This window comes from Puma concolor, chromosome E4 (genome assembly GCF_028749965.1).
Source record: "Puma concolor isolate L17-30 chromosome E4, mPumCon1.1.hap2, whole genome shotgun sequence".
Classification (NCBI taxonomy): Eukaryota; Metazoa; Chordata; class Mammalia; order Carnivora; family Felidae; genus Puma; species Puma concolor.
The window spans coordinates 49628164-49643633 of record NC_141683.1 but is presented as its reverse complement, the minus strand read 5'-3'; the positions used below and the strand labels follow the sequence as shown (position 1 = coordinate 49643633).

The 15470-nt window shown below is 35.3% G+C and overlaps 1 protein-coding gene across 6 annotated transcripts in view; it reads left to right on the top strand.

Annotated features, from left to right (window-relative positions):
* RALGPS2 (Ral GEF with PH domain and SH3 binding motif 2) overlaps positions 1-15470 on the top strand; it is a 170167-nt gene that overhangs the window by 123306 nt on the left and 31391 nt on the right. For all 6 annotated transcript variants that reach the window (XM_086694699.1, XM_086694697.1, XM_086694698.1 and 3 more), the window contains 5 exons: positions 5198-5335; positions 6334-6424; positions 11062-11129; positions 12703-12838; positions 13639-13790. In XM_086694699.1, the coding sequence (XP_086550825.1) occupies positions 5198-5335; positions 6334-6424; positions 11062-11129; positions 12703-12838; positions 13639-13790 (585 nt within the window). The remainder of the gene's footprint in view (positions 1-5197; positions 5336-6333; positions 6425-11061; positions 11130-12702; positions 12839-13638; positions 13791-15470) is intronic.

Genomic DNA, 15470 nt, shown 5'->3' with positions numbered 1-15470 from the left:
TGTAATGTCACTTAAGATAAAACTGCTCATACACATAATTACTAAAAATAAGTGGAAATCTATATATAAAATTAAGAAATTTAATACCTTTAAAGATTCTGATTTTCTATAATGTCATAGCCTCCTATTCTAACAACATGACCCTTCTTGTCTGAATAAGGTTATTCTTAGTAGTTGATGTTTTGAGATTTAAAAGCAAACATAACCCTGGCCAGAGTGAGGGAAAAAAGAGAGTTCTGACTCCCCACAGGCTATGTGAATTTAGACAAGTCAAGAGAGAGAATTAGTAACTGTTCAGTACTCACTGTGCTATTATATTTCATTAAACCAAGAAATGTTAAGTAACTCAATAGCTAATGAAACAAAAATTTAGGCGTCTTAACTGATTTGGCTTAGTACTTCACTATTAAGTAGTAGAACTGGGATTTGAATCTAATTCCAAAGCATTATGCCACACTGTCTCTCCTTGGATTCTGTAATTGCTGATTGCTGCTTCTAGATAAAATCTGGAGGGCTTCTAGTTTCCATATTACCATGTGCTTTTCCTTCCGTGTTGCCTTAGCTTGAGCTATTTTTTCTTTCCTGATAGATTCTACCATCATCTCTTTGTCGATCCACACTCTTTAAGTCAGCCTAGTTTCAAAATAAATAAAGTCAACCTAGTTTCTACCTCTTTCACAGAATTGTTTCTTTAAATTCCGTCATGTACCTATGTCTTATCGGGGGTTGCAAACTCAAGGGTCTACAAAGACATGCTCACAAGAATGAAGCAAGTCATGTAAGTAAATGAAATAAACCAAAAGTCAGATAACAAAGGAAAATGAGGGCTAGGACAAACTGGCATCCTTAAGGTTAATACAGTGGGGTCTGCACCCTTCCCAGCTGTACCTCATTGTTGCCACATCTCCCCATTTTTAGGAATAGATGAACTCCCAGCTTCTAACCTCTGGTTTATGTTACATAATACATTACTTGATCATTTAGCGATCCTGTTGTATTCACTAATAGCTTAATCTGGGGAAAATATCAGATAGTAAATTTCTCCTGAGCCTTTTTACTTGAGTTGTTTTGAACTTTCTAACTTTAAGTAATATCACTAACCAAAGTAGGAAATGGGATTGTCAGGTGTGGCCGGACAAATAATAATTAATTCGGCATGTTTAAATTGAAAATGAAAGTTAGGAGTTCAGTTCTAAAGAGAGACTTGGAAAGTCATCAGCAAAAGGTGATGGCTGAGGCTACAGAAGTAAAATAATCCAGAAAAGTACATGCAGAGTGAGAAGATTAATGACAGAACCCTGGGGAACACCAGCTTCTAGAGAACCTTGAGGAAAAAGGAGAATGGACGGAGTGTGGGAAGGTAGGAAGGCTCAAGCCAGTAAAGCCAGTAAAGACCAAGGAACAAAGGGAATGATAAAAGTCCTGCTGCGACACTAATAAGCAGCAGGAGGAGACCAAGAGAGACCTGTAAGGATTTCATAGTGAGCAGGTCTCTTAAACCTTTTCTGAATAAGTTTCTTTTTTTTTTAATTTTTTTTTTTTAATGTTTATTTATTTTTGAGAGAGAGACAGAGCGTGAGAGGTGGAGGGGCAGAGAGAAGGAGTCACAGAATCCGAAGCAGGCTCCAGGCTCTGAGCTGTCAGCACCACGCCTGATGCAGGGCTCAAACTCACGGACTGTGAGATCATGACCTGAGCTGAAGTCGGACACTTAACCGACTGAGCCACCCAGGCGCCCCTGAATAAGTTTCAACAGCGAGATCTCGATTTCAGATTATATAACGGGTTGAAAAGCAGATAAAATTTAACTGCCAAATGGATTAGTTTCCACAGTATATTAAGAACTTAGAAATCAATAAGAAAAAGACAACCCAGAGGGAAAAAATGAACAAAAATCATTTCATAGAAATGTAAATGCATAACCTCATAACTAATCAAAGAACTGAAAATTAAAACAGAATGAGATATTATTTAGCACCCACAAGATTGGCAGAAATTAAGACTGGTAATATCAAGTGTTAGCACAAGTATGGATCAGTAGAAACATACTGTCAATGGAGTATGAATTGATACAGCTTTAAAAAACAATGTGGCATCGTCTTGTAAAGTTGAACACGAATATACCATATATATGTCATATTTATAGCATATGATAGATCTATGTATCCTAGAGAAATTCTTTGTGTACCAGCGGGGAGAAGTAACTCTACCGGAGGGGAGAAGTAACTGGAAAGTCTGTCAAATAAAATGAATAAGTAAATTATGATATAGTTATATAGTTACAAATTCTTCAATTTAAGGAATTACAGCTACATTTAACAACCTGAATAACTCTTGGAAACAAAATGGTGAGATACAGCCATCACAGAAGGCTATCTTTTTAAAATTTTAACAGACACCTATAAATTACTTGTGGTGTACCTGTTCGAACTTTACCAATGTTACCATTTGACTTAATCACATGTGCATAAAATAGGATTTTTTTAAAGCTCAGAAATAAGCAAAAGTAGATAATATATTGTGCAGAGCCACAGACATATGTCTTGGGGAAAAGGAATAATCTTAAGTTTTGGAATACTAGTTCCCTCTGGACGGGAGGCAAGGAGATGACGCAGGGAAGGAACAGTACTGGTGATGCTGTAGTTTGTAACTTGACTGGTCATTCACAATTTATTTATTAACACATTACATGTGTTAGAATATACTTCTTTAAAAGGTAAAGTCATGATTCTCATACAGATACAAAATGAATATATGTCAAGGTTTTATTTAAATCATTAAATTTGTGGGGCGCCTGGGTGGCGCAGTCGGTTAAGCGTCCGACTTCAGCCAGGTCACGATCTCGCGGTCCGGGAGTTCGAGCCCCACGTCGGGCTCTGGGCTGATGGCTCGGAGCCTGGAGCCTGTTTCCGATTCTGTGTCTCCCTCTCTCTCTGCCCCTCCCCCGTTCATGCTCTGTCTCTCTCTGTCCCAAAAATAAATAAACGTTGAAAAAAAAAATTTTTTAAAAAATAAATCATTAAATTTGTAAGGGAATCAGGAAAATTTTGCAACCATTTCAAGGGAGAATTCAAACTACTACACATTCCATGTAGGCACTAAAGAATGCTAAAATGAATTTACAGATAGTTACAAAACTGCTCAACATGCATAGAACATGAATCTGTTACATTTTACTAGATGTAAGCAACTGGCATTTTTATGGACAAGAATGTGTATTATCACCAGTTTTCAACAACTTACAGAGTTATAAAATAGCTTAAAAAAAAAAAAAAAAAAAAAAAACAGAATACACCGGAGGCAAGACACCTAGTAATCTTTTTTGCCTTTTCAAAGTCTGTCACGTGTAAACTTATCTATGTGTCAAAGATTTCATTAAAAAGAGATGAAGGATAAAATAAGTGGACTAGTCTGTGTTTCTCTTAAAAGGTTTTGTTAAAGGGAGAGGGGCAGGGTGCTATCCGGAGGAGGGAATCAGATTTGAATGAAGGGTTGCCTCGATTTTGTTTTCTTGAAGAGGAGGTGGAAGTGTATGCATGGGCTCTAGCAAAGGAGCTGACGGGGGGGGGGGGGGGGGGGGGGGGGGGGGGGGGAGTGAGTGATAGTGGAGAAAACAGCAAATATTTTAAAAGAAGCAGTAGCAATTATATTCAAAGTCACAGTTTAGATCTGGGAAGGAGAAACAGATTCATATTCCTCTGAGATTGAAGGAAAAGGAAAGAAGCTAAGCTAAAGATTCATTTGAAGTCATTAAAAAAAAAATGAGAGTCTAAAGAAAAGGAAGTGTTTATGATAGATAGCTTAAAGAATACCATTAAGATTTCCTGAATGGAAAGGAATGATAATAGGATGAATAAAAGGATTGCCACACCAACCTTTTAGGTTAGTTGTTTTTAAGCACCTAGTGTCAAAACACTGCACAAGATTTTCATCTTCCTAGAGTGCAAGATAGAGCAACTGCCTTAAGTGAGTTTATAGTCGTGAACAGATACGATATAAACCTGAGAGTTCAGATTGTAAAGTCATAAAAGTTACCAAGTGAATGGTATTATAGATACCGTATGAATTTATAACAGCATGTAGGAGAGAAATTTGTGTACAGGTATATATACTCTGAGCTCCAGCTCTATTACTAAAAGTTCACATGGCATTAGACACATATCTGTGGCCCTCAGATTCTTCATCTGTAAAATGAGGGGCGAGACTAGACAGTTCCTAAATTCCTTTCTTAGAATCTGTGAGAAAACCAAAGAACAGTTGACGCTGACCTGGATATAACAGAGATGAGTCTCAGAAACAGTCAAGGTGAATGAAATGGCGTGAGAAAAAAACACAGGGCTTGTTTGGAAGGCAGCGTGTGATGCATCGGTTGTGTTTTTTCTGAGAGTTCATGAATGTGGTATTTTTCTCTTTGAGTATAGTTGTCTTACACACTTTATATTTGTATAATAAACTCTCAGGAAATATTTTTAAGTAAGTGACCTTGCATATCCAGAACTGGTAGAACCAACTTATTTTGGAGGTTATGTTATTTTTGTTGGTACAGAGAAACGGGGTCGGGGTTGGGGGAAGAGTTAGCTTCAATTTGTAGTCCTATGCACTGTTTCAGAAATTCAACTGCTAATCTTCAAAACAAGACATTTTTACCAGGATGAGGCAGTTTTCAAAGTATTTAATATTCAGGTGATAGTTATCAATTTGAGGCAAGGGAATATAGAACTAATACTAAGTAACTACCCCATGCCATGTACTGTCTAGGCTAACTTAGGTGCTTCAGCCGATCCTTAGAACATAGGTGCTAGTTGTATAGACATAAAAACCGACCTACAGAAGTTAAAATAAGTGTCTCCATATGTACAACTAGTCAGAGGCAGAGACAGTTCAAGAGCTCATCTCCTTTCCACGAGGTTCCAAAAGTGCTGGTTTCTGACTCCAGCCTCAAACTATGAAATGGTATCATAAGGGACATTTACAAAAAACACATATTATTTACGTATCTGACCCCAAATCCATGGAAATCTAGGCCTCAGTCGTCATGTTTTAACAAGGCTGTGGTATATTAAATAACAACAAATCCTAAATACGGCATGTATATTGAAAGACAGTTGTAAAGTAGCTTTTTTTCCCCCTTTTTCATTGTGTCCTACTCTTCCAGGCTACAATTAAGAAAACACTCATTTCTCTCATTTTGTTTCAGGTATCTATTTGTCAGATTTAACATACATTGATTCAGCATACCCATCAACTGGCAGCATTTTAGAAAATGAGCAAAGATCAAATTTGATGAATAACATCCTTCGAATAATTTCTGATTTACAGCAGTCCTGTGAATATGGTACGTTTTTGGGGAATACTACTGCACCATTATGCTGTGATTCTGTTGGTTCATTTACCTGAACCAACCATTTGCCTTCATTAGCCACTTTTCACACAACAGGGAACATTATCCTAATATAAAGGAGAATAGTGATTGTTTCATTTCACTCTTTAATATTTAGTATCCTGTTTGAGATTTTGCTTTTAAGGAATTGAAATATTTCATATTTAAATTTTTAAGTTTTATCTTTCACTCTTCTGCTACTTTGTAGAAACTGTGCTAACATTATTTATAAAATTATTTTTTATTATCTTCATGTCATTTGATATTCCTCAACTATTATGTAAATATTTCTTACATTTTTCAGTTAGGGAAGGAGCTAAGACCTCTGATCTTGGTAACAATTGACTAGCTTTCTTGAGTTCGATAATGGGTAGATAACCAATTTTTGTTCAAGATGTAGTTTATGGAAACACATATGTAGAAAGAGCTTACACAAACTCAGGTGATGAGCAAAAGGGTGTAGATTTTTTTTTTAATGTTTTATGATGTTTGGATGCTTTCAGTTTGATAGGGAATAAAGATACCCTAGTGGTATGTGTTTTTATAATATTAAAAAACAGTGAGCATACTGTTTAAATTATCTGATTTATTTAAAATAGATTTGTCTTAAAGCTAACTGATATGCATGTATACTTTTAAGAAAACCTCAAAAACTTCCTGAAAGTGTATATGAGGAAGGAAATTTATCCAATACATGGGATTTTGTCAATGGAATTGTTTGGGGAGAAACCAGAGTATGTTTGCTTTTTTTTTTTAATCTACATAAACAGCATGCCTTTAGTTTTACATTAAATAAAATTAAATAAAATCTACCTCAGTAATGTCATTCTAGAGTTCATTTAAATTTTGGTGCCACATGGCCTTAATTTTTAAGTATCTTTTTCTCAGATTAACCTTTAAAAATCTGGTTAAGATATACTTTATAAGATAATCTTTTATCACATTTTGCCTAGATATCCCCATGTTGCCTCATGTCCAAAAATATCTGAACTCCGTTCAGTATATAGAAGAACTACAGAAGTTTGTGGAAGATGATAATTACAAGTAGGTTGGATCTTCAAAAGTGGTCTGTTTAACTTTTTCCTGTCTTCTACCCTTCCGTCCCCATGTATTTAAACATCTGACTTTTATATCGTATCATACAAATGCCTATTCCAGTTGTGTCTTTACAGTAGCAAAGGTACTTATGTTTTTTTTTTTAATCACTTGATATGATTGAGCCAGTATACAAATACCTCGTCTCTTCTTTTGTTTTAAAGTATTTCAGCTTTCTCAAGTTGTTGAGAGCTGATGTTTGATATTTGATAGTTGTGGTTTGGATTTCTTCCTTTCTATATTGAAACGTTGAATCTTTATGGAAATGTATCTTTATTTATTTTTTTTAAGTTTATTTATTTAGAGAGAGAGTGCGTGTGCATGCATGCAAGCAGGGGAGGAGCAGAGAGAGAGGGAAAGAGGGAGAGAGGAAATCCCACGCAGGCTCCGCATTGACAGAGCCTGATGCTGGGCTCAAACTCAGGAACCAGAAGATCATGACCTGAGCTGAAACCAAGAGTCGGACACTTAATTGACTGAGCCACCCAGGTGCCTGTGGAAAGTTATCTCTTAATAGATTGAAAAACTAATGAAACAGTCTACAAATAGGAAAATTACTCCTTTTTTTAATGGTAATTTTTGACATATCTTTGAATTTGTTTTTAGTTATTTTTGTGGATAGAGAGAATAATTGAACTTTTTTACTTCTGGGTTAGAGATATGTGTCCAACACCACACTTACCCTTTTCTCTATTGTAGCAAGTCCTTCACTAAAGATCTTAAAAAAGCACTTTTAAATACCGTCGTCCGTTTCCTTCTCCTTAACATCCACAGTACTGCCCAAGGTGGGAAGGATCTTTGAATTATTAACCGTTTTTATTTTCAGTGGTATGCTGCATGTAATCATAACTGCCAGTGTTTTTTGTTTCTTTTTTTTCAAAGATGGGAGGATAAAGAGCTTATTTATTTCCCTTGGGGCTTCTGATATTTCGTATGACTTTCTTTGTTAATTTCAAATAAAAAAAATTTTTGCTTAGCCTTATTATGCCAATTATTCCCAAGCTTTCAAATTACCTTTTGTCTTTCACAAATATTTTTTACACATACTTACTTTATAACTTACCAAGGTGAGAGACTAGGCTATTTTTCAATATTAATGCTTTATATAAAAATTTTCTTACAGTGGTCATCAACTTTCTTGTTGCATAAGTTTCAGCAGTTCTTGAAGAGCAGACTTAGTACCAATAAAAGGCTAAAAATTCTGGAAAATAGCTAGAAATAACTTTTCTTTAAAGACTAAATGTATTAAGCTCTAGGTATTATATATTTAACTATATCTATACTAATGTTTAAAAACCGTTATTGCTATCTGTTTCCCCATTTGGTAATATTACCACTTTATATTTCTGTATCAATTTTTATTTTATAACAGATTGTACATAGTAATTCATTTGAAAATATGTGAGGTCACTGAACCTGCTTTTCAAGGCTGGAGTTTTTTCATAAATCTGTTGTCCCGCCCTAAGTTGTGAGCTTCTTCAGTCCGATGGTCTGTATATCGTATTGACCACTATTTCTTCTGTGTCATCTCTAGTCACTGACATAGCAGAAAACACTCATGTTTTGTCCAGTGAGGTATGGAAGATTATCTTAAAACTCAAAATATGATTAAGTAGTTATTAAAAATTTCTATACCTGGCTCAGACTTACTAGATTTAAAAGAAGTTAAACTATTTTGGGCACCTGGGTGGCTCAGTTGGTTAAGCGTCCAACTCTTGATCTCGGCTCAGGTCATGATGTCACAGTTCGTGAGTTTGAGCCCCCATCAGGCTCTGCGCTGGCAGCGTGGAGCCTGCTTGGGATTCTGTCTCTCTCCCTCTCTCTGCCCCTCACCCTCTCATGTTTTCTCTTTCTCTGTCTCTCAAAATAAATAAATAAAAACTTTTTAAAAATACAAATAAAAAATAAAAGAAGTTAAACGACTCAGTAGGGGTGAAGTCTAAGAAATTGTTGCAGTTATAGAGGATGGTGAATTGTTATTGACTGCTGTGAAAATAAAATAATAAAGTGTTTATGTAAGCTGATTTTTACTTTGCTAAAAGGATAAAATAGCCCAATAAGCCACTAAGTAGTGTTAAATCTCTGTAAATTGACATAAGATACCTTCATTTTTGTAGGAAAGCTGATACTATTGTACTGATTTTTGTTTTCATGAGTAGCTAGAACCAGAAGAGCCTTCTGATTATATTCATTTTAACAAATATTTACTAAGCTTTTGCCACAGGTGAGTTATTATGCTAGTTGCTAGGATTATAAAAACAAAATCTTATTCTTGCCCTTAAGAAATGCAGTCTAATACAAAACACATCCACAAAACAGATGACTACAAACCACGTCAAACATCACCGTAATAGAGATATGCCCAGGGTGCTGTGGGAATGCAGACATGGGGGGAGACCTAACTCAGCTTTTGAGTGGGAAAAATGAGGAAAAAGGAAACGTGAACAGCTTCAGGAGACGGTTGTCACCTGAGGCTTAATCTTAACAGGGGAGTGGGAGATGTCTCCACATAAAGAGTGAAGAAAGGTGTTCCAGGGGATGGACTGACCAAAGGAATAGAGAGGGAAACTGTTTTTGCTTGGGGGAACAAGTCCCTTGGTGTTGTGTTGTTGGCCTCATATGGCAGACTGAAGAAGATAATTTTTAAAGATGCAGTTCTGATGCATGAACCTACTAATTCAGTGTACTGAAAAACAGCATTTTAAGATAAGAGCTATTAAAATAATTAGAAAAAAATGGTTTTTATGTTGAAAGAGATTTAAATAAAAATGACACCTTGTTTATCCAAAAACCTCTGTTTTTGGCATCTTCATCTATATAGGCAACCAGTATAGATAATACAAATTACGTGCATGTTTTGTTTGTTTGTTTGTTTGTTTGTTGGGGTTGTTTTTGTTTTGGTGTGTAAAAAGTGATTTTATCGAAGCACAGGGACAGGCCCCTTGGGCAGAAAGAGCTGCCACATGCATGTTTTTTAATCAGCATGAAAATCTTTCAAAGTTACTTCATTTTAATACTGAACATATCTATTCTCAGCGAACTAGCAGCACTATTACCGGATGGTGTTTTGATGATGACACAGGCAACTGACACTCTAACCTCACTGCGTGCTTTAAGATGCTTTTTATAGTGCTGAGAGCAATGTGATTCACCCATGGCTTCCTTTCTGTTCCTCTCTTTTGCAGTTCTTTATTAAGAAATTGTAGTTATTTTGTTTACTTCTGTGTCCCCCACCTACTAAACTGTAAGCTTCAGAAGGGCAGGGACACCATGTCTGCCCTTAGTCTCTCTTACATTCAGCGCAAAGAGCACAGTGCCCAACACAAAACAGGTGTTTAATAACTGTTTATCAAATGAATGAATTCATGGGGCGCCTGGGTGGCTCAGTCGGTTAGGCGTCCAACTTCGGCTCAGGTCATGATCTCGCGGTCCATGAGTTTGAGCCTCGCGTCAGGCTCTGTGCTGACAGCTCAGAGCCTGGAGCCTGTTTGAGATTCTGTGTCTCCCTCTCTCTCTGACCCTCCCCCGTTCATGCTCTGTCTCTCTCTGTCTCAAAAATAAATAAATGTTAAAAAAAAAAAAAATGAATGAATTCAGTACACTCTGTAGTCCAAATAATTAAACTGCTGTGTAAAAAGAAAAAGAGCAGAGAGTTCTGATTAACTGTACATCTATTCAGTGCTGTATTTTACGCTGTCAAACAATTAGAATATAATCATATATAATTCCCTTGTTAGGTAATCAAGTAAATCAGCTAAGAACCTATAATAGATTTATCATGATGAATAGCACTTGTATTCTACAATTTCATTAAAAAAAACAACTCCAGTGGGTAGAATGCTTTTTAAAAATATTAATATTTAGACAAATATTTAGTAATAATAGGCTTTGTGGACTATACCAAAGTGTTTTCTACAACTGCTTTATTATTCTATTTCCTGAAAGTTTCCGTGGATAGGAGTCCTAATCTCTTATTGCTGTGGAACTCAAAACTGGATATATTAACCTAAATGAAACTTAAGTACCAGGTAATAAACTTTGAGTTAGGACAGGGATATACTAGGAATTTTGCAGACAACCTTTTTATTATTGAAGATTTTTTAAGAAGTTGAATTGGTTTTTGGGGGTGTTTTGCAAATTTTCAGTTCTAGAGAAGCCATTAACTCATCCAGCAAAGATTCTAGAAATATTTGCATGATACATTTAGTAACATACATGAAAATTCCTGAATTGAAGTGTCAGGTATCAATATAACCTCAAGTTCTATCACTTTGTAGTCATTCATCAAAAATCTTTAAATACATTGAACCATTTGGCAGTATTGGGGTACTTTGGAAAGATTTTTCTGTTTTTAATTATAACTTGTTAATGTTTTTCCCCTCCCTAATATTTCCTAGAATAACCGTAAGATCAGCTTTTGTATGAAGATGATAAGAAATTTACTACTGAAGATTGCTCTTGAAGAAAAATATATAGTTGAGATTGTTTTATAAAAATGCTTAATTTTTTGTGAGCAAATACATAATCTTAACGTTATTTTGTCAAATGTTAATATTTTATGTGTTTTGTTTCTTTTTAAAATGCAGGCTTTCATTAAAGATAGAACCAGGGACCAGCACACCACGTTCTGCTGCTTCCAGAGAAGATTTAGTAGGTTGGTGCATACTTTTCTCTGATGACTGAATAAAAAATCAGATAACCTAATAAGAAAGAATGTGCTTCAAAGCAAATATACTTAGCACATTTTATAATAGACACAAAAGTTGATTTTTGATATTAAAATATATCACTCTTTTGTTTGTTTTTTTGTTTTTGTTTTTTATTTAAAAAGTTGTTACTTGAGGGGTGCCTGGGTGGCTCAGTTGGTTGCGTGTCCGACTTTGGCTCAGGTCATGATCTCATGGTTTGTGGGCTCGAGCCCTGCATCAGGCTCTGTGCTGAGACCTCAGAGTCTGGAGCCTGCTTTGGATTCTGTGTCTCCCTCTCTCTGCCCCTCCCCTGCTAGTGCTCTGTCTCTCTCTCTCTCTCAAAAATAAATAAACATTTAAAAAAAATTTTTTTTAAAGTTGTTACTTGGAATTTGTAGTAATGTACAAACAAGCCAACTAATCAAGAAAAATAGATAACAAATAAAAAAAAAGATAAGTATTTATGAATATCTCTTCTTTTTATTATTAAGAATACACTGTCCTAGGCAATGAAAGTTGATTACATTAGGCATTTCTGGGGTCTGAGTGGAAAATTTTACTAATTTGAATAATTATAGAGGTCAGTTTTAGTGACTTGACTTTTTAGAAATTTGACTTTAATACTGGGCTACATACTGAAAATACTAAAAAAATAGTCACAGTTCCTTAATTTACTTGTCGCATTGTAATGGGGATAATATATGTATTCCACAGATAATTAAAAATGAAAAATTGGAGATAATTGGCTATTATTTAAGAAATTATTAATAAGCACCTTTTTGTAATTTCAAAGGCAGACTTTGGCCCTAAGCTTCATAATACCGCATCCCCTCAAAGTATTTGGAGGCTGATCTAATAGGATGTGGAGGAAGCAAGGAGACAAGCCATGACAATATCTAGGAGAGGCTTACAAGCAGAGGAAAACATGGCAGTTTAATCTCTTAAATTTGCTTTTGTTTTTATTGTTAAAGTGATATTTCACAAATCTGTGTACTTTTCAAGTTCTATTTTTTTAAATTCCCATAAGCCTGGCGATGTTAATATAGATTAAAATTCCAACTTGAATGCTTGACCTGCCCTGCCCTACACTCTCTCTCTCTAAGAGAAAACTGAAACTAAGAGAAAGAAGCAGTGTGTAAACTGAAATGAGCACTGAGCTACGGGACTCAGAGAGCTGAGTGATTGATTAGTTCAGGCTTTATGTGCAACGTGATATCCTGAGCCTGTCTCTTCTAATTCTTCTTCCTCTGTAAGTGGGGAAAAATGCTTCTACTGCCTGCTTAATGCAATAAAATAGGTAGGAAGTAACAGATTTGATATGTTTTGGATTTTGTGTTTTAAGCAGAAAGTATATATTTTAATGTTCAGTCATTTAAATAGAATTAGCAATATTATTTTATTTAAACCACATTTTAAATTTTCTATCAAGGGATTAAAAAGAAAACACTCTTTTGAAACCATTTGAAAATTTCTCTCTCTCTCTCTCCCTCTCTCTCTCTGTCACACACACACACACACACACACACATTTAATTCTTAGGTCCCGAAGTAGGAGCATCTCCACAAAGTGGAAGAAAAAGCGTGGCAGCTGAAGGAGCCTTGCTACCACAGACGCCACCATCCCCTCGGAACCTGATTCCCCACGGACATAGGAAGTGCCATAGCTTGGGTTATAAGTCAGCATCTTTAACTTTATCTTTTCAGATTTTTGAATTGTTTCTAGTTGGATTTATTTTCTGGATATTTTATCAGTTAAAATAGTGTCCTGCGTAGTTTTATTTGTATAACAATAGTTTTTTTCTGATTCAGTAAAATATCTTGTTTGCTTAAAAGCATTTAGTTCTTCCTTAATTTGGAAATAAGCTTCTCCCAACAGTGCCTTTACATTTGGGGGAGATAAATGAACTATATTACAGAGCATCATCGTAAATAATATCAGGAAAGCAATATACCATTTTCCTTTTAAATTATCATCTTTGTATCACGACAGTCATTGTTTGTCTTAATCAAAATGAGTCGCCATAAATTAAGGTTTATAAAAATTACTCCTTTTATTCCTAAACATAAAAGGAAACTGGTTTTTTGTTTAACATCATTAACTTTGCAAGACTTTTCTCAAAATGGGGCCCATAGTTCACCTTTACCATGATTTTTGTGAAAATTTAATAGTTATTTTCCAAAAGCAAATGTAAATAAACAATTTTTTAATGGACCTGAGACTTAAGGTGAAATTAAGGTATTGTCTGTTATATAGATAGATAAAGGCCTGGCCTGGTTTCCTAAAATATTTTCCCTAAACTGCTGGTTTGAGGCTTTCATGGTGAAATCTGTGTGTTCATTAGTATGAGAGTTCAGAAGTCAGGTCAGGATACCAGGTAAGTCTTCTGTGTCCTGACTCTTTATATAAGAGTATCTTTTATATTTTGAACTACCAACAGTAATAAAAGATATGAAAAATATTTCTCTTTGTTTCCAGTTTCATTCATAAAATGAACACAGCAGAGTTTAAGAGTGCAACGTTCCCAAATGCAGGGCCAAGACATCTATTAGATGATAGCGTCATGGAGCCCCATGCACCGTCTCGAGGCCACGCTGAAAGTTCTACTCTTTCTAGTGGAATATCAATAGGTGAGAAATACTTCTCTGGGAGGATTCCAAATTATGTACAATGAGACTTTTAATCAAACTCAGCTGGAAAAAAAGAGTCATTAATCCTATTATACTTAGAGAAAAACTGATAAAAGCAAAGTTAACAATTAGATATAGGATCATATTACTAGTAGCTTCCGAAGTTAATAATTCATGGTGTTTTTAAAAGTGCTTGATGGTTTTGACTCCAAAAGGGAAAGCATTTGAGAAATGGTGGGAAAAGAAGGTAGACTGGTTGAATTGGTTACTTCATGCAGTTTGTAGGAATGAGGAAAGAGAGGCAGTGTTGGTGTACTCCCTGTCTTTTGGATTAAGCAGCTAGTTAGATAGTGGCACTGTTGCCATAGTAGAGAAGACCAGAAGAACGGTCATTTGTAGGTGGTGAAGTATTTGTGAAGGAAGACTGGGTTTGGGGAATTGGGAATTCTGTTTTAGACATGTTTGGTCCACATGGAGTTGTCAGGTAGGTAACTGAATATATGACTTGAGCTCAGTGGGTAAGATTAGGTCTGTAGATACAAGTATAGGAGTTAGCATATTTATAGTATTTCAGGCCACGGGACTGGTTGAGTTCACCAAGGGAGAGAGTGTAAATAAATAAGACATACTAATGTTTAGAGGTCTGATTATTTTTTTTTTAAAAAATGGGCCATCAGAGGAAATATGAAGGAGGGACCAGTGAAGTAGGAATAAAAATCAGGGTGTGGGATCACAAAAGCCCAATAGACAAGTATCTTCAGGAGGAAGGAAGTATCACTGTCAAATGCAAGAAAAAGAAAACATAAGAATGGGAATTGATGAGTGCATTTGGCAAGATAGAAGTCATTGGTGACCTTGATAAGAGTTGCTTCATAGAATAATGTGGGTGGAGTCCTGATTGGAGTAGCCTGGAAAATGAGAGGTGAAGAAATACAGGTAGTTACCATGAAGGGGACTGGAAAATCAGGACCATACTGGAAAGGGAGATGAGGAATTTGTTTTTACTTCCTAAACTTATTTATTTTCTGAATCTTTTAGATGAGCATTATTTCTTTTGATAATTAGAAAAATTTCATAAATACTGATTTATTTTTTTAAAGGAGAAAAATGTCTTCCTCTCTGATTAAGTACCAGGTTGGTCAAGGGCTATGCCAATTGTGAATAGGATCATCTTAGTATTGATGAACAGTCAATAGAAAGAAATCCAAGAAGGAGTTCATTTTCTTAAACATATTGACTTCCTTAACCTTTGAGAGTTCCAAACCTTGTAAACAAAATTGATTTAGAGCTTTCTGGCACCATTCAGTTTTTTAATTCCAAAGTTCCCCCTTTGACAAATGCAAATGATTAAATAGTGACAAAATTCACAAAATACAAGACCGATTAGCCACCTGAAGTACCTCTTTGTTGATACTGTAAGTCGTCTATATGCAGGTATCAACCTCAATCTGAAAAATAATACAGAGAATAATTTTGCAAAAGAGAAAGGAAGAACTTTTTTCCCATTAAAAATTTGTTACACTATGGAATCCGGCATTCCACTTAAATGAAAAAATAATAATTTTTTAAATTACAGCTCTCAAGTATACATATTATTTCACTTTTCCCCCTCATAAGTTTTATAATGAAAATTCTTTAGTTTATTTGTGGCTTTTACTTTCTATAGCTGTTCTTTTTGTT